The 19,205-nt window shown below is 36.2% G+C and overlaps 1 protein-coding gene and 1 long non-coding RNA gene across 3 annotated transcripts in view; one reads left to right on the top strand and one right to left on the bottom strand.

The window, feature by feature from the left end:
- Nucleotides 1–547: 547 nt before the first annotated feature.
- Nucleotides 548–11,010, top strand: LOC114135761 (uncharacterized). Its single transcript, XR_003593648.1, has 4 exons — nucleotides 548–559; nucleotides 6,121–6,127; nucleotides 6,251–6,257; nucleotides 8,419–11,010. It is a non-coding gene; the product is annotated as an uncharacterized LOC114135761 (long non-coding RNA).
- Nucleotides 10,961–19,205, bottom strand: part of rad18 (RAD18 E3 ubiquitin protein ligase) — a 29,169-nt gene continuing 20,924 nt past the window's right edge. Inside the window, exons 11-13 of one of the 2 annotated variants that reach the window (XM_028003312.1) lie at nucleotides 18,560–18,686; nucleotides 15,823–15,867; nucleotides 10,961–11,200 (exon numbers count right to left, since the gene is read on the bottom strand). In XM_028003312.1, coding sequence (XP_027859113.1) covers nucleotides 11,101–11,200; nucleotides 15,823–15,867; nucleotides 18,560–18,686 — 272 coding nt within the window. In that variant the 3' untranslated portion in view covers nucleotides 10,961–11,100. The remainder of the gene's footprint in view (nucleotides 11,201–15,822; nucleotides 15,868–18,559; nucleotides 18,687–19,205) is intronic. The other variant, XM_028003313.1, reaches the window with a different exon arrangement.

Below are 19,205 nucleotides of genomic sequence, written 5' to 3'. Positions count from 1 at the left end.
GGCCTACAAGAGCTTTGGAATCAGGAAAATTAAATACTACAAGTTCATTTTCCCACCATATATGACAACTGAATGAATTATGAAATAACTTTTTCACACCTGATGAGTGACAGACAGAAGACTCCAGCAGCCATTCCTCATGACATCACGGTGTTGCTAAGAAACATCTCTGAGTATAGATAGAATAAGTTGACCCTCATCATATCTGACCCTGCAGATTTTAAATCACTTATGAAGAAGTATAGGAAAATTATATATTGTGTGTGTGTGTGTGTGTGTGTGTAGGACAGTACACAAAGAGTAACTAATTTTTATTGTCCTGAGTTTGTGCTCTGTCATAATGCTAAAATTAGTTTACCTTGGGATAATAGCTGACATTAAAATAAAAGAGGATCCAGGGAAAACGGTGTACTAATCAACAGAGAATGAAATTAAGAGGCTGCTGCAGATCACCAGCTGCGGTACAAATTGCAAATTTGTCATGTTCCCCCGCAGGCGTTGGAGACAGGAAGAGTATATTTTGTTTATTTCATTTTCAATGCTAATTCAAATTTGTGTTGTGCAAGTCTTACTTTTATCTCTTATTTCCCACTAGCTCATAGCCAAGGCAGTATCCTTTAATATATTCTGTAAAATTCAACTAAACCAACACTGTTACAAATATACCATCCAAATGTATCGATGTTTAGGTTTTTTAGTATTTTTTTATGTTTCAGTCACAAACTTCCCTCTGTCTTATATGAAGAAGATCTATGTTGTTTTGTGGTGGAATGAAAATGGTTTATGGATTAAAGATATTTTATCTTTTATCTAATAGCTGCAGGTCTTTAGACGTCCTTCCCTTTTGCTATACATAACAAACCAATCTTTGTAAGATTGACTAAATGTCTGGACAAATGTCTGTCTCGTTTGCTAGGTTTATAGTTTGCATTATCTGTCTGATGTGCTGCTTTCTTCACTGAAAAGTTGAATTTATAATAGGATAAAAATTTATATAGATGTGGATTATCAGGTGACTTCTACAAGTCTTCTACTGGTTACATAAAAGCAAATTCACAACACATCGTATATTATCTTTTTATTTTTTTTAGGATTATTGCCCAGCATAAATTAATATTCTAATAAGGAAGTTGCATTTCTAGAATATCTCCGTTAGTTTATTGTTTTTGCTCTGAGGTTGTAGTTTTGAAGGACAGAAGGAGTGTGCAGAGGCATTTAACTTATCTGTGTAATGTGGGCTGAAAGACATTTGTTTTACTTTTCCAGACAAAAGGTTTCTCAAGTCATTACAGCAAGCTCTTCAAGGACCTATTCTCAATTCTTCAAGTTAAAGAGGCTATTAAAAAGAATTTGGCCTAGTAATTCAGTTATAAAATCTGAATTAGACACAAGGCACTTCGTGAGAAGACTTGAATATCCTACAATCAATGGAGGTGCAAAGCCTTCGCCCAGAAAAAGAACAGATGTTTTACTTGCCTAGGAAGTGTCATTCTGTGATGTCAGTGTTCACAAAAATAACAATAGTTTGTGAAATATCATTAGGAGTTTCAATTTGACATACAGTAGTTCTGCTCCAACTCCTCCGCTTTTAGCAGGAAGACAATCATTTAAAATATAATCACGTACCATGTTAAACAAATATGCCTCAGTCAGTCACTCCTCTGAGTCAACACAGCTGTCTAACAACTTCATTCAAAGCGACAAAGCACAACCTTTGCTTGTTTGTTGTTGCGTATCATCAGCAAATACACAATAAAACCTAAAAGTTGCTAATGTTTCAATAGGATGGATTCTGAGCATTAACTTGGCTGTAAATGCAGAAAGGTAATGAGTTCACCTGTTCAAACCTGCACACAGAAGCTGGCATATTCAATGTCTCCATGCTGGTAAGTGTCTCCACTTGATTTCGTGTCACCTAAACAGCAGGTTTTAATTACTTTGGGTTTTAGGGTTAATGAGGAATATTTAACAAAAGAAGAAATCTGTTGCCTCTCATACCTGCAGCATAAGACTCGCAGTCTGATGAGCAAATTGCATATTTGAATCCAGCATCTGTTGGCTGGCACTGAATCCACATAAACAAACAGATGTCCTTCTTCTCTTACCTAAGACTTTTTCCATGTGGGATTGCAACTTCAGACTTTTATACAAAGTTGAAAAGGATTATATCATTGCATTTTTTATAGGGACCAAAAGTTTTATCTTTTGAGCATAACAGCTCTTGCAGCGGTGCGACTGTAAATTAGTTACAGAGTTATGGTACAAAATGAGTGTTGTTTTTTTATCATGTCATTAGGTGACATGCTGTTTCCAAACTCAGAGTTGGAAAACCTTTAAAAAGATAAATTATTACTCAGTGTTACCTTAAGAGTCCATTATAATCTTTTGCAAAAGTTGAATTTCTCTTGTCAGATAATTTTAAAAAACCCATCAACCAATAATATCTGTACAAATCATATATTTGGAAAATAAAATATTTGTCTGACTCCTGATGATCTAACAGTTGATTTACTACAGGAAAATGTTATTGAAAACAGCACCTTCTAAAAACATGAAGGATCCTTTATCCCATTTTATAACTATTTTTATGTACTCAGTTTATCTTTGCCTGCTAATAACAAGGGGTTGATCTGGAACATTTAAGTGTGACAAATAAAAAAAATAACTTCAAGACATCAAATGCTTTCTCACAGCATTATATCAATACTTATAATTCCTAAGGAATACCAACAAAGACATTCACCTGATCTGAACCTTTTACATCTAATTCGTCATTTGTTTCAAGCAATCTGCTGAGCATCAGGGAATCACAGGAAAACCACAGGGGGTGGGTTTTCGTTTTCACTTCTTGCCAACTTACTGGAAGTCCTGATTCATTTTGTATTATTGCATCCAATAAATCATCCTGCCAGTTGAACCCAGAGAACCAAAGCTTGCTTATTGCTCATATTTTGGGGCTTTTGTAGAGAATGACAATAGCACTTGAAAAATCTTCTGTGGTTCATTTATGCGTTTTTTTATGTTGAGTTACATGTCCCTGATTTTTGAGAAAATGAAAATAACAATCTAATCTTTTAAATGACAGCAATTCAGTCTGTGCTATTTCACTCTTTTCTTATTACCTGCAAACATTTTACCAATTTAGAAGGTACATATAAATCTTTCTAAAACATTAGACAAACTCCATAGAAGAAGGTTCTTTCATTTGTTTTATTTCCTTTTAACATATTCCAATTTCAGTTTAACTGAATATTTAAATCCATTATGATCTGTAACTATTTTATGGTGTAGAGGACAGTCAAAATTGCGAGAATTAAAATTAAAACTAAGGAATGAGGAATATTAATATTATTGCTTCAGGTAAGAATCTATTCTTTACCTATTTAGTGATTGTGACCCATCTAGGTGAACCGTCTATTTTCTGTCTTACATATGCTTCTGCTTCATGTCATTGTCATGACTGCTGGGATTTCACCAGGACATTTTATTGCCTTGATTTGAAAGAGGTCTTAGCGGTTTCCTTTTTTACTGTAAGGAGAAAAATTAATGCAGCTCTGCTACTGAAATCTTCTGCTTCATCTGAGCAGTACAAATTAAACTGTTATTCATACTGAAAAGGAGGCTGATCATATAATCAAAGTTCAGTGAAGTTCAGAAGAAAAAACTGATCCAAAGAAAAATGTCGCTTTTCATGTTGATCCGATTTGGTCTGTCTCTAAAAAGCTTAAGCAGCTGACGTAACCAATAAATTGAAGGGAAATGGAAAATAAATATTGCATCATTTCTGTGGATTTCAGATGTGGATGCTTCAGAACTGTTGAACATTGACATCAGATCAGAGGAGTTTCAAAACATATCATTTGCATTCATAGCTTAGCATATACAGTATGATAGTTCGGCATTTGTGTTTATACATATTCTATCAATAGTATTCACTAAACTAACCATTGTGTGCAAATGTGTACATTGTTGCAATATACAGAGCAAAATAAAAATGAAATCATCATTTGAAAACTAGCTTGTCATTCACAAGTTTAGCTCTATGTGATGTTCGATTTTGATTTTATTGCTGGGCTGCACTGGCAGTTGGTAGCACTGATGGCTTACATCAAGAAGGTCCTCGGTTTGAATCCTAGCCTGGGGTCTTTGTGCTTTCTGTTTTGTCCTCTGATGGACTGGTGTCCTGTTCCAGCCTCTTGTCCATGGAGACAGGCAGCCCCGCCGCTACCCTGCAAGGATAAGTGAATACAGATGATGGAGGGAGTTTTGATTACAACTTTCAATCAAACTTGCAATCAACCTGCAATGTCTGATTGCAATTTCATTTGCACATTACAAAGGTAACCAACAGTAGTATCAGTTTAAGTTTAAGTATTGCTTAATTGTGATTTGCTAGGGATACAAAAATTAGTTCTTCAACTTTTATTGTTACAAATAAAAATCTGATGAGAATTAATTTGTAATCATCCTCTTTCAGTCGTTTATCCCTAAATAAAATCTATTGCATGCAACTTACTTCAAAAGTCACCCAATTATCAAATAACCTCCCTGTGTGTAATTTAATCCCAGTATCCAAATGTGCTATGAAGGCCTCTTAGGTTTTGTTGGAGAACATTAGAGGACAAACAGCATAATGAAGACAGCAGAAAAGTCAACTTAAATATCACAGATACTCTCTCAAATTCAGTTTATTTTTTAAATTTTTTTGAATTTGGTCTGCTTTCCCACAGACAAAATCTCTACATACTGCATATTGAACAGTTCACTAAACATGTGGTTTACAAGTCTAAACTTTTCTTGAGCCAATGTTGGGCTGTGTAGGGGCCACAGAAAAAACAAAAGAAAATGTTTTGGTCTTTTTAACTTTTGTAAAAGAAAAAAAAAAACTAACACGTTAAACAATAAACTAAAGAATTTATATTCCAAGAAGAGTGGCAGCTGTAATTGCTGTGAAAAGCATTTTCACAAACAAATCAGGGGGCTGAATACATTTATCCATCACAATTTTAGATTTTTGTTTGTTAAAAACGTTTTTCTTCAACTTCAACAATATGCAGTGCTTTGTGTTAGTCTATCAGAAAAGACATGAGATTTAAGGTTGTTGTCAAGTGATAAAATGTAAGAAAAGCTCATGGGTTGTAAGTGTTGTTGCCAGGCTGTGTCAGATAAACCACCATGCTGTAGATTTCTGCAGCTCTTTTCATGTGTTCATTTGTACTCAGCTCCACATCCCTTGGATCATGAATACAATATTTCAAATCTAATAACTGCACATTAATTTTTCTATTAAAATCGTAGTAATGTAGCATTGTTATTATAGCTAATCTTGTTTTTTATATTTTGTTTTTTACATTTTGGAACCTTAGTGTGTACTTAAATATATCTGGTGCTGCTGTTGCACCTGAATTTTCCCTCTGTGGGACAATAAAGCCCCTTTCTATTCTATCTTTCTTGAAAGGTTGTGCTTCAGCTTGTGTCTCTTAATGGATGGACAAACAGCATGTAATTATGGGATGCCTTTGTGACCAAGATGCAGCCATCAAATTGTGGCCTTTGATTGCATTGTGAGTGAAGTTCAAAGGATGCGGCAGCATTATTGTAACTAAATGGGATCTGCATCTTGCGGTACGACTGCTGGTACCATCCATGTCTACCAGACAACAAACATATAGGTAGGAGGAAGTGGTCCACTGACCAATCAATGCAACACTTGTACTTGTAAAAAAGTAAAAGGAATAACAAATAAAAACAGAAACATTAGAATTATCAGAAAACAAGCTAATTTAAATGTTTTGTTAAAAATGAAAATACTTCAAGAAATTGTAGGCAGCAGCACCAAAACACACCAAAGAAATACCAGATTGTCATAATCAAACATTATAGATAGAAAGTGTTTTGCTTATGTTTACAGAGTTTTTGTCATGCTCTGCAAAAAGCCCCAGCCTGCATTTCATAGATTACAAGTCTGCACTGATTAGCCAGCTGATTGGTTTGAAATGGAGACTTGTGTTTGAAACAGATGCTCAGTCTTGTTTTGAGATAAGCCAAATGTGCTACAAGGAAAGCATAATGCAAATGTGATGTAGATAAATTAGAGACCAAATCTGCACAATGAACAAGTCCTACAGTTTTTCTTTTCCAAAGAGAAAATACCTCTCTTCAGGTTGGACTTTGAGTCTTAGCTATGCTCAGTGTACAACACATAAAACATAAAGACAAATTTAAGGTTAACTTTTTATTTTTAGAATAGAATAGAAGTACTTTATTCATCCCAGCAGGAAAATTACTTCGCAGTTACAGCATAGAGACAAGACAAGACAAGAGACAAGACACAATAACAACGTCCGGGTGTTTAGTCTGGAGTTTGGCTGTGGTAGAGCTGATGACGTCACAGGCCAGCGCTGCATCAGCTGATGGGGGGAATGTAAACAGCGATCAAAATGGCGGACGTAAACTCCCTCGGTAAATAACACGGCCGCATTCCCACAGCCAGGAGTTCAATGTCCGGGCTACAAATCTGTTCCTTCACGTTAACATGACCGGGATTACACCACCTCTCACTCTCATAAAGTGCAATCCCGCCGCCCCTCTTCTTCCGACTCTTGGAATAGTCCCTGTTCCCCGCACCAAGGAAAATCCAGGGACCTCCACGCTGTAGTCTGGAATAAGCGAGTGCAGCCAGTTTTCCGTGAAGCAGAAGATACTGCACTCCCAGTACTCCTTCTGGGTCCTAACCAGCGCTGTGAGTTCGTCTGTCCAATTTACCAAAGACCTCACGTTCCCCACGATAATCGCCGGTACCGCTGGCCTGCGTCGTCTCCTCTTCTACCTCCGTTTAACTCCAGCCCCGCAGCCCCGTCGTCTCCTCCGTAACTCCTCCGGGACCACAGGCCCGTCTCCGGGCAGCAGCAGAGGCCCACACAGCGCAATCAGCCGTTCACGAGAGCAAACAATGCCGCTACTCTGCTCGGCGAGGTTCTCCGCAACCAAGAGTAGAAAAAGTAGCAGACAAACGCGGAGAACATCGACAGAACCACATCCAGCCATTGTGGAAAGCCCAACTGATGATCCATGGGTTCTTCAAGTACGGATCATTAATCGGTTACAGCAAATATACACAGACAAACACACATGACGGGAGCTGCGTCTGCAGGCAGCCAGCTCGCCGGCGCCATCTACACTATTTTAAGAAATTAAGTGTTTTTTAAAATTTACTTTTGCATATGATTTCATTTTTATGTGAACTTAGCTCTTTGCACTCGAGATTTCCCCAAAAGTAAAATTATTTACTGTACCAATAAAGTTTTTTTTTTTCTCCAGGCAGCCCTGCAGTGTGGACGTTTGGGATTTTATCTCTGTATTACTATAAATAATCTTGACCTGACTAAACATTTATTCCATGCTTTATTAAAAACTTGGAAATAATTTTCGAAAATGAAAAGTCCTAATTTTTGCATTTATTGTGGTTTTTATAACCTTTAAAAGCTTAAATTAAGCTTGAGCCTTGAACCACGCTCATACAATTACACTGTTTAAATCTTTATGTTTGTATTTATAGCCAGATGAATTACTTAATGTCATATATTTTGTAGTTTGGAGTGTTAGTTTTTTGTCATCTTTAAATATTAATTTAAACTGTGTGGACTATTTTAAAAACAAGCCTCATTTTATTGTGAATATCTTTAAAAAGGGTCAAACGTTCACATACAAAGTGAAACATAAACATTTTAATGTGGCTCTTGCTCTTAATCCACACACAACCAGACCCATACAAATAATTCAAATTGCTGACAGGTAACAGTAAATGAAAAATAAAATAAAAATCATGGGCCAGAAATTTTTAACAAAAGTTGTGGTCAAGCAAAGCTGTCCAACAAATCAGCTTTCATGTGCGTTTTGTATCATAGTACAGCTGGAACAACCAGCTGTGTCAATACTTTTTACTGTTAATTTGAGGTGTAGTTAAAGATTTCTGAGGTGCTGCTAATTATTCTATTCACGGGTGAGTACCAGTGCCAACGGCAGTGAAACAGTCCCACAGCAGATCACTTCCACTACTGTTCTGAACAAGGGGAACATTGTGCTTAGGTTTTTAATATCTCACTTTGTCACTTCCTGCCATTTGGCTTGAAGGTGTTCATTTTGGAGCAGGTAGCTCTTTTATAGCTAAAAACTTCCCCATCCACTGCGATCTTAAACTGGTTTCACTGTGGACTATATTACTGGTGTCCTAACCTATTCTAGTTTATGGAAAACACAAGTTTGGGCAGTTTCTGGTTTATTTTTGGACATCCTGACCAATTTCCTTATATTTGAGTGTGGAAAGTGAGATCAGAGACATTTATTTTGGGCAAGTCTGGATGTTGTAACAGGACAGTTATCAAAAACACAAATGAAATGGTTTTGGACTGGATAAAGCAGGTTAACATTATGCTTTAGAGCAGCTCCGGCTTCAACCATACCTAAGATTTATGGACTTTGCTTTAAACTCTGGTTCAGGTCTGGAAACCAACCAGTTTCACTAATTCTGATTAAACAAAAGGCAGCCAAGACACTTGCCTTCTGAATTCTTGTTTTTAAGTTTCTTTAAAGTTGTGTAATTGTTCCACATTGGGAAAAAAAGCCCTAAATGTTAACAATTATGCCCTTACTGAATGGATTTAAACTTCTTTGCAGTAAGAATTCACATAGAGGGGTTCATCGGGGTCATCATAAGAAATATTTTTCTTTCCCAAACATTTTTGCAAGAGGTTGAAGGCAGAAATTCCTGTTTTGCTTCAAGCTGTCAAAACATATGTATATACAGATTTGGACAGTGTGCAATTTGTTGTTTCCAACTATGACATAAAATGATATCTTGGAGGTTTAATTTCAAATTTCGAGCCAAAGTAAACACAGTGCAAAAGAGAATAGTCAGCACAACAAAGAAAAACATCTACCTCATTCCTAATTCCAGAGGGAAAACATATTCATGAAGGAAAATAGAAAGCAAGTGTCCTTCCTTTTTTCCTAGCTCAAGGAAATTATAAACCTGTAAACCAGGTTTATTAGTGTGCTGAAAGCAGCTGTTTTCTAAGATGGGTGGGTTAAAAATGCCTCCACAGCACTGTAAAAAACAAATTGATCAGTTATCACTGAGTTCTTATAAATCAAGATTAAAAACCCATCTGTTTAGATACTTTTGAACCATAATAAATGGAACATTGATATATATTGATGTGTATTGACAATTTTAACAATGGCACTTGACCAAATGTCTGTTACTGGTTTTCAGTGTTGAAGGTATGATGCGTTTATGATGTTTTCATGATGTAAAACACTTTGAACTTTCTTTTTGCTGAAATGTGCAATACAAATTAACTTAATTATCTCAAAGGCTTGACTGCGGTTGTTACTTTAAGGTGTGGCTTAACCAGTTCCCAGGTTACGGGCAATTGCTTTTTCCAGACAGTTCCATATAGATTTGGATTTTACCCCTTCATAACAAACACCTTAATTTAAACGGTGGATTTTGTATGAACTTGCATCATCTTTGTCTGGCTTTTGTATTTGTTTGAGAATCTTATACTCTTAGATGTGACAAACAAAAAAAGAAATCACAAAGTAAATACAAAGAAATACACTTATTCTCACCGCTGTTTACAGTCTGAGCTTAAAGAAAGATCTCGCAGATGAGTGAAAGAACACTCTGCTCTGAGGATTAATGATCTCCTGAATCACACTGAATCATCACCAAGACAAAGATTGGTCACCCTTTCTTTGAAAGTAATGAAGGGGGTCAAGGTTCTCACGAAAAGCTGAAGTATGAGTGAATATAATGTATGTTTAGATACTGTGGACCAGAGATTTATGAGACTTATGTTGGACGAGTGATAAGATGTACTCTTCAACAATACCACCCAGGCGCAGACAGATAAGGTGACTTTGACACAGATGCACTCTATGGATCTCTCCCAAACAGTGAGCTATGTTGGATTGATGAGATCTCCTCCTGCTTCACAGCTGGTCAAATCGAACCTTTATCAAAAGCAATTTAGTCTCATCTTGATTTCACTGAAGAGTTGCAGTGCGGCTTAAAACGGCAAAGACAAACTGTCCCATAGTGCAGGAAGAAACGACTCACTAGCAGTAGGAATGAGGAGTGTGGGGTTTGTTCCTTGTTCATATTAAGAGTCCACAGATATTTTTGTGTCTGCTTTATCTGAGGAGAATCACAGCAGTCTGATCGGCCATATGCCTGACTGCAGGCTAGCTCTGTTTTCAATCAGGGTCGGCTCCCAAAAGATTTCCTGCCAAATCTTCTGTGCACGCACTCATAAACACTCCCTCCGCTTCTTAAGTGTTTACACTCTGCCTTGTCCTAACTTGGGGTTTCCACAAGCATTGCGTTTATTAAATTAAACCAACCCTAGTTTCTTCACGTTCAATAAAAACAATCAATTTCAAAAGGTGCAGATTTGTTGTAAACTTTCAAATTGCAAATGACATTGAAACTGCGTTCAGCACAGCTCCTCTGTGGAGTTTTAAAAACATGTGGGAGACCTAGAAGATGGAGGTCAAAGATTAGCAAACAGACTGACATACAACAATTCAATGCAAGAAAAAAAATTGGAAATGTGCCTTTTGGAAAAATACTTAGTGTTCCTTCAATTTTATTTGGGTTTAGGCTGCAATTTACAGTGGTATAAACTATGGATTAAATGGGGGAAGAAAAGGACAACTTCAGTGGAATAAAACTTCACCAGAAATCTTTTTTTCAGAGGAAAAACCTTTGGGAGCAGAAACCTCTTAAATTTGCATGAGTCTAATCTTTAACAAGTGCTAAGTCGATTTGAAGCAACAAACTAAACCTGCTGCACGTAAAACGTATTTCCATTTCAAGTGCTGTTTCCACAGTTCCCGTCTTGAATAAACAGTGAAATACAAATATTACCTCAATACTGAACACATGACAACAAAATATGATAAAATGCGATAGAATTTATTTCAAAGTAATTACAAAGAAAACCATAACATATGAAAAGGAAGGAAATCTTTGAAATGTGCTAATCCTTTCAAATGAATGAGACCTTCACTAACACTGCATCTTGGCCCGACCCTTCATGTTTTACGCTGTCGTTTTCCCGTATCGGGTGACATTTCTGTGTCCGTGCCTCTGGAGCTCGACGGTCGCTTCTTTGCTGAAGACGTCTCGGTGTCTCTGTGAAAGAACACAATCAGAGAGGGTCAGGTTATGTTATTTAAAAAAGACAAAAGTGAAATGATACACAGCACCACAAACTTTAATGTGTTTTATTTGTGGTTCAGGGTAAATAACCAACACAAAGTAGTTTAGAAATGTGAAGAAAATAAAAATGATAAAAATGGCTGTGATTAGGCTGCTCAATAAAAAAAGGCAATAACAGACTTTCTAAATTTGTCACTTGCTTTTCTCGCGTTTTAATCACTTGAGAGAATCAGTTTTTCTCTGCAGACGATTACTTTAACCATTGCCTCTTCAATAATTTAGGTTTAACAAGCGTATCAGCATAATTAGGATGCAAAGCGGATGGACAAGTGGAAGACAAATAAAGGTTTTTCCTTCAGTTTCCCCTATGTTCATTTAGTTAATTAACACTAAAAGCTCATTTACTTAGATCAAATATAGTAGAGATTCTGCAGACTATTTGACTACAGGAGAAATAAAGGAATATGAAAAACCTGTTTAACAAATGACTCGGCTGCAAAAGACATAAAAATTAAGTTTTCTTCATCAACAGACAACTCTCCGTTATGTTTCCTCATAAAATCACCTTTTTTGAACTGCTTCTCATGCTTGACATGGGCCTAACCCTGAACATATTTAGCGCGTTTTTTGGATTATGATGTCATGTAACATATGTGGTAATTGTCTGTGGCTTTTAATGCACCACTGTTGCTTGTAATGCATTTATTTTTGGCTGAAAGTGTAAACCAGGGGTCCCCAAAGTCGGTCCTCGAGGGCCGGTATCCTGCATGTTTTAGTTCTCTCCCTGGTTTAACGCACCTGGATCCAATGTTGGTTCATTAGAAGGACTAAGAACAACGGGTACCACCCGGGAGAGAACTAAAACGTGCAGGATGCCGGCCCTCGAGGACCGTCCCCCTGGTGTAAACGTTACTACATGTTACTTCATTAAGGGAGAGCAAGTTAATTTTTGCCATGAGCCACAGTTTCATGTATTTCAGTCAACAGGTAATGATTGCCTGATCATTACCTGTTGATCAGGCAACATCAGGCATTTAGGGCTGATGTTTAACATTCTCACACCCAAGAAGCAAAGGGATAACGACTGGATGGGCGCCCGCTTTCAAATCAATACGGAAATTGGCACATCGCCAAGCAACAACAGAGTCAGCTGGGGTGTATCATTTGAGTGTGTGTTGAAATTCATAGAGACAAACTACTCTCAGTTCAGGTGACTGAAGTAAAAAAAAATATTCTCTTGACTTAGGACAGTGTTTTTCAGCAAGACATGATGGCGGCTCCTGAACCTATCAGTTCAAAATCACTGCTCTAGACAGCACACCTGAGTGATGAAATAATTAGCCAAATTAATCATTAAGTGGATCCAACTATCCTTCCATTGGACCCATTTCAAGCATTCTGCATACAAAGGTGAGTGAATCTTCATCCCTATAGAAGGAGTGTCTGCATAGTGTTGCAAGTGATCAAGAAATGCTATAATAGACTCTTTGCAGCGGTATTACAGTAGACCTTAGCTAATTTTTGGATCAGGCATAACATGATAACGCCTCGATCATTGCACTTCTTAATGAGTTTCAAATATTAAGTAGCAAGTGAACATTATGTTTATCTTAATGTTTATCTGTAAGAAGTGAAAATGGGAAAACATAATGGTATGAGTGAATCTAACGAGGGGCAATTTGTGATTGGTTACTAAAGGTCAGAGCATCTCCAAAGTGACAGCACTTGTGGGGTGTTCAAGGTCAGTAGTGGGTAAAATCTTTCAAAAGTAGTCCAAGGAAAGACTTGTGGTAAACTAGTGACAGGCTGATCCATACACATGAAGCAGTGAAGACTGATCTACTCCAATTTACCAGATGAGCTGCTATTGCTCAAATTTCTGAATCAAATCAATCAATCAAGTTTATTTGTATAGCACATCTCAGCAATTCAAAGTGCCTAACATCATGAAATTAAAGTTGGTTTTCAAATAAAGGTGTCAGAATACAAAGAGCATCACATCTGGTTCTCTTCAAACTGGACGGTTTGACTCCCCCAGCCCAAAAAGTAATGTTTACGCCACAATGGGTTATTACTTAAATTTTAGAAATGTTGAAATAAAATTTCCATAACGTTATAATAATTTTGCCAGTGAATGTAAGGTTTTTCCGAAGTCTAACTAATCATGCCAAAAAACTGCTTATGATTATATAGAGAAGTCAAGTTTACAACATTGGGAATCTTAAAACAAAGAAAATCTTCATATTTTTTTGCTAAACTAAAATAAATTAGGGATTTTATTAGAATAAAACTATTTTTTCAGTGGCATAACTTACACACTGTGAGGAAATCTTAAGAGTTATTTGCTTAACTTGCTTTTATACACTTTAAACTGTTCAATCAAATTCTATTCTCAGAAGACACGTGTGGACTTGGCATACAATGCCTTTAAATAAAATAGTTTTTCTGATTTTCCTTACCAAGTCCATACAATGGGTGCCCCCAGCGGGCTCCGAAGCCCAGTGGCTGTGTCAAGTTATAGATCTATTACTAGCTCAACCTTGACTTTCACCAATCTTCTCCTAAAATAAATCTTCAGATAACATGGCTTTGAAAACCAAAAGGGACCCATAAAAGCAGTGTTTCATTTGTTGAATCCCTTTCAGCTGCACATGACGGGTGCTCTGTGCAGCTGATTCTATTATAGATGTATACAGAACCCTCCAGCCTTATGTAATGTATTTAAACCCTTTTCTTTCAGTTCTATGGATGGGAAAAACAATTCCGGTGAAGGAATTTTCATCAGAACACCAGGTGTTAGTGGTAAAAGTTTGGTTAGGCATCCAAGTGGGGAGAGTTACTGGTGGGTTAAAGGCAGAGGACGGAGCTAAAGCTGTATTTGATAAAAAGAAAATTCCTTCTCCGGATGGCTTCAAAAGCACTCTTTAAATCATGAGTCTATAAAACTGATGAGTCATTTTAAGACCCACAGTACCGGTCAATTATGAATGCATACTGGTCAAGTATTTAATGGGAACTCGTTGAAACAAACGTAAAATCCACAAAACAGCTTTGCTATCTCAACATTGGTCGAAAAATGCAGAAAATAAAAGTCAAATTTCAAAACGTCTTTGTCCTGTTTGTGTTTTACCCACTTCATTTTAGATAAGTTACAAATAGCAGCACAACAAACCCTGAAGAAGACGTGACAGAACCGAGTGTGTGCACTGAAAACAACACCGCCCCACTAATACGAGGATATGATTCAGTGTCCTTGATCGTGGTTCGCAAGCGAATGAGCTCCAGGTAGGTGCAGTTATTTATTTGTGTCCTTTGGGGGTGAGCAGATGTGTGACGGTCTTATTGCTTGTCAAAATCGTTTGATTGAAATGACAGCAGGCTAGCAGGAATATAAACGATAAGAAATATATATCAATGTATGGAAAGGAATAAACAGAGCTGTCTGTCAGAAGAAAGCTTGGTGATTATTTGACCATGAAGATGCATGACTTTTTAACATGTATCATCAACATAACTAATTATTTAACGTGGATAAAGGAATAAAATAATGTTTTTAAAAAATGGCAGTCACAAGAAGATGAATATGAAGACCAAAAACCTGTCCACTATTTTTCCACAATCTGTTTACAGGCGTGACTTGTCAGGTTGCGATGTTTAGCAGGGGAAGCTTGAGGACTTTGTATGGGAAGCTGGGGATCTACAAAGCTTTCAACTCTGCAAGGCTCCGAGTGGGCCACAAATCAGTTGGGCTGCAAAGGGACAACATGCATTCAATGACTGAAGCTACTGAAAAAGTCACAAGGTATCTTTAGATAATGAAAGCAGACTTGACTCGTGGTTTCTTGCTGCTGGGCAGGGTTTTCAATCTCCCTTTGTCAGGTCACCTTGGACAGAACAGCTTGATACAAAAAAGCCAAAATAAAATAATAATAAAAAAGAAAACATGACCCAGGAAGCTTACTGATGGCATCAGGGTGTTTCACACATGCCTTTAGTTTAATAAGAAGATTTTTCTGTAGAAAAAAACACTAACAGAAATGATAAATGTCATATATATATTTCCCTGTTCACTTAAGTGGCATTAAATCAAGTGTGTTGGGATCGCTGCATATAAGAAAAACATGTTATGTGGATTTTATTATGATCAGTAAAATGCAGAGGTTCTAAAGTTGATTTCTGCACCATCATGTCATATTCATTATTTTCTTCAGAGTTTTGGCTTCCATCATGCTAACAGCTGATATTGAGTTTCACTTAATTAAAAAAAAACTGTTTCAAAGATAAACAGCATTAATTTCCTACTGTTGAACTCGGTGATTTAGTTACCAAATTATACTAGAATATATTGCCATTAAGCTAACTTATTGGCATCCTTTCAAAAGATCTTTTTTTTTACTGCAGAAACTCTATCGCACACTGAAAATTGGTCAAAGGTGGATTTTTATGTATGGTGAAACAATGCTGTGCTGCTTTTGTACACATTTTGCAAAAGCAAATTACTCTGTTTGAAGACACACCAAAAAGTAATTTTTAGTTGTCAGGCAGAAGACAAAATAGAAAGTTAAGGAAAGTTGAATAACTAAAGAGCCACTTACTTAATGTTTATGGAAGATTCTGGACCAAAAATGTCTGAAATAGAACTGAAAAGGGAGAAAGAGGAAAGGGAGACAGAACAATATGATTTAATTTACCAGCTTTAATTTGCTGCCTTGGAACAGAATCCGACTTCCACCTAAATAGCTCTAATCTATGAATCATAGCAAATCTTTTACACCCAGGTGGGTTTTTGTCCCCCCACTGAGGGTCTGACATGTCCAATTGACCTATTCATCACAGGCAACGCCATATCACACCCTGGGTCTGTGTTGACAGCTAAGCTGATGGGGCTAAGGACTAGACTGTCTTAATTAGAGATGGAACCATATATCACAAATTTATCATTATTACTATTTTTTTATTACTATAACACTCTACAACATATTAATCTCAAAGAAGTTCCAGGACTGTATTAATATAGTCTTCACTTAGGCTCTCTATACTTTGCCTTTAATATAATTAGTGAAACTTACTGCTTAATGTAGAATGAAATTTTTTACAGGAAAACAGATGTGAAAGTGGTCAAATCATAAAGAAACTTCAACAGAGTAGTTTCAACACCACAACAGCAGATGTGAGGAAGAAGCAACTTTTTCAATGAGATCTTTTTGAGATGAAAATATATTGTTTTGTCCGTTTCCAATAGCTGAACAAACTAATCATCATCACCTACTGTAAGTTTGCTATGAACTGAAGGCAGATAGAATTAACCCCTTATGAATACTTATTTATCTCAAATCATATATTTATTGTTACATTCACCAATATTTTTGCATATTTTCCCCATTATTAATCAGCTCTAGTGTTGTCTAGTTTTTAGCAGAAAAAGTGTTGGTCATTTCACTAACAACATTATTTTTAATAATGACATTATAATATTTATAGCTGATGATTATATTTTGAACAAAATTCATTAATAATTTAACCCATTATGGAGAAAGACTAATTTTGAAGTCACACTCTCTCATCTACTCGATGAGAGATTCTGGCTTTTATTTTGAAGAATATTTATAAGATTTATCTGAAAGGCCAACATAATCCCTTATTCATGACTGGTTTAGTTCCTTTGGTAATATGGAACCTACTATTAATCTATTATTATCTAACCTATAAAAGGCTTAACCTATTTTTTTTAATTGTTTTTTTGAAAAGTAGCAAGAACTTTTTTTTGAAAGCCCAAATAAATCTTGTGTTGGTCTGCGGTCAATAGGATTGTAAAACCAACTAAAATGTCTGGTTCAAACAATCATATGACAAACTATTATTTTGAAGAGTTATTTTCCAACTCTGCTTTTTAAGCATACATTAATCCTTTTTTCATCATAATTGGTTTAAGTCCTTAGGAAATTTTAATTCTTCTAACGTAACATGTCCTTTTGGATTTAACCGCTGCAGTTAATTTATTTGTTTTTATAGCTATACATGGCTTTGCCCCTTCCTCCCTGTCCAAGGTGCTGCTGCACCATTAAATTAATCGCAAAAATGGCCTGTACTTGTATGGTGCTTAATCAAGTCCAGAGGATCCCAAATAACTTCACACTCCATTCATTCATCCATTTACACGCTGATTAGATATCCAATATCTTGGTGCCGCAACTTGCTCACTCAGTTCAGGTGACCAGCTGCTCCTGAGCGCAACTAAAACAAAACTTAGGCTTGGGGGAGAGGGGTGTGCTTTTCCTGTGACCGGTCCTAAAAAGACAAAAAAGTCATTCCTCTTTGACTAAAAAAGAGGAATGCAGGTAGGATAAATTACTGTTTTTAAATCACTTCTTAAAACTCATTGCTTTGCCTTGGCTTTTGACGACCAATGAGATCTTGAGTTTAGTTTGTTTTATTTTATTACAATATTTATTGCATAGCTTGCTATATCCTTTTTGAAAAAATATGTCTCTGTTTTAGTATTCTGCTTCTGTGTCTTTGTAATGACGTTTTTGTAATGCATTTTGTACAGAACATTTCTCCTTATGGTAGTAGAAAGTGTTTTATAAATAAAGCTTAATGGACTTTAGGGACATTTAAGGTAAACTTTAAAAAGCAGATTTGTTTAATTGCTGCAGCACTTAGTTGAAACAAGAGGCAATAAGTATTAGTGGAATAGCTTGGTACATGCTGACCTGGTCTGTAATTTGGGGCTTTAATTATCTTTGATTATTGTGATTACCTTCTGAGCAATTACTGAGCTAAGATGAAATAATTGCATTGCTCCACTGTAGCACTTTGCATTGCTGATTGGAAAACAAAAGATAGAGCTAACTGGTTCAGACGTCTACAACTTGTCTGTACATCTTGCCTTTGCCTTAAATTAACTGTAAAGTGGCTGATATCAACTTAAATAAACAAGATTGGCTGTTTTTCCAAACTATAATCTTACAGTTCAACACTTTAAGTGGAAATAGTTGCACACAGACTTTACATGATTTATTTTACTTTTAATAATGTGTCTGTAAAGTACTACAGTGTATACATAAACAATTCTACTTAAATCCTACAGTTCTTATAAGAACAATAACAATAATTAATTTGATTTATAGAATTTATAGTATTTCTGTTTTTAAATAAAAGTAATCTGATTATGGAATAGATCATAAAATGTGTCTGTTTTTATAACAAAATACCCTGAAACAATGCAAATTTTGTTTAGACTCATCAAACCATGAGAACTATAATTAAGCAATGGAAACAGTTAAGTCAAGTTAGGTTATCAAAGTGTATAATAATTAAGTGATTTCTCACCTGCTGATGGACACGTCACTAAAGCTGGGGCTGGATGGCAACTCCATTCCTCTTGCAAACGAATCCTCATCATTTTCTTCATCTTCAACCTTTATCACTACAGAATGGTTTGTTTCTCCAACATGGACTGAACATAATACAAGATATACATTTTCATTACATATTTTCAGGTATGTAAATATGTACCTAAAAATATGTTTTTTGGCAACAAAAAGGTCAGTTTTAATGTTGACTTATTTATCCAGGGTTTCAACCAAGTGAAATTGTTCACAGAACTTATGGAGATGTCTGATCTGGCATGTGAGTCAACTGTGTTTGTGCTTCAACGTTATTCTTTCTTTATATCCATTAGCAACAAGTTTTAGCAAGTCTGTGTTTATTAAGACCAACTTTACTATACAAGCATTCTTCTGAAGCAGCTGGTAAAGGATAGGGTCAAAGTATCGGACAGGTGGACAGATCTCTATAGTGGATTTCTAAGAAAGACTGAATAAATACCCTAAATGTGTTTATTAGGTTCCGAACTAGAACATATGTACCAAATTTCTGCTGCCAGCACATTTCCAGAACATGAATTATAATAACAAGAATCTGGAGTTTTAGGACCTTTTAAGACCCAGTAAAATCCTGATGATATTGTGTTGTA

Source organism: Xiphophorus couchianus, chromosome 20 (assembly GCF_001444195.1).
Source record: "Xiphophorus couchianus chromosome 20, X_couchianus-1.0, whole genome shotgun sequence".
Lineage (NCBI taxonomy): Eukaryota > Metazoa > Chordata > Actinopteri > Cyprinodontiformes > Poeciliidae > Xiphophorus > Xiphophorus couchianus.
This window is presented reverse-complemented; position numbering and strand designations above follow the sequence as displayed.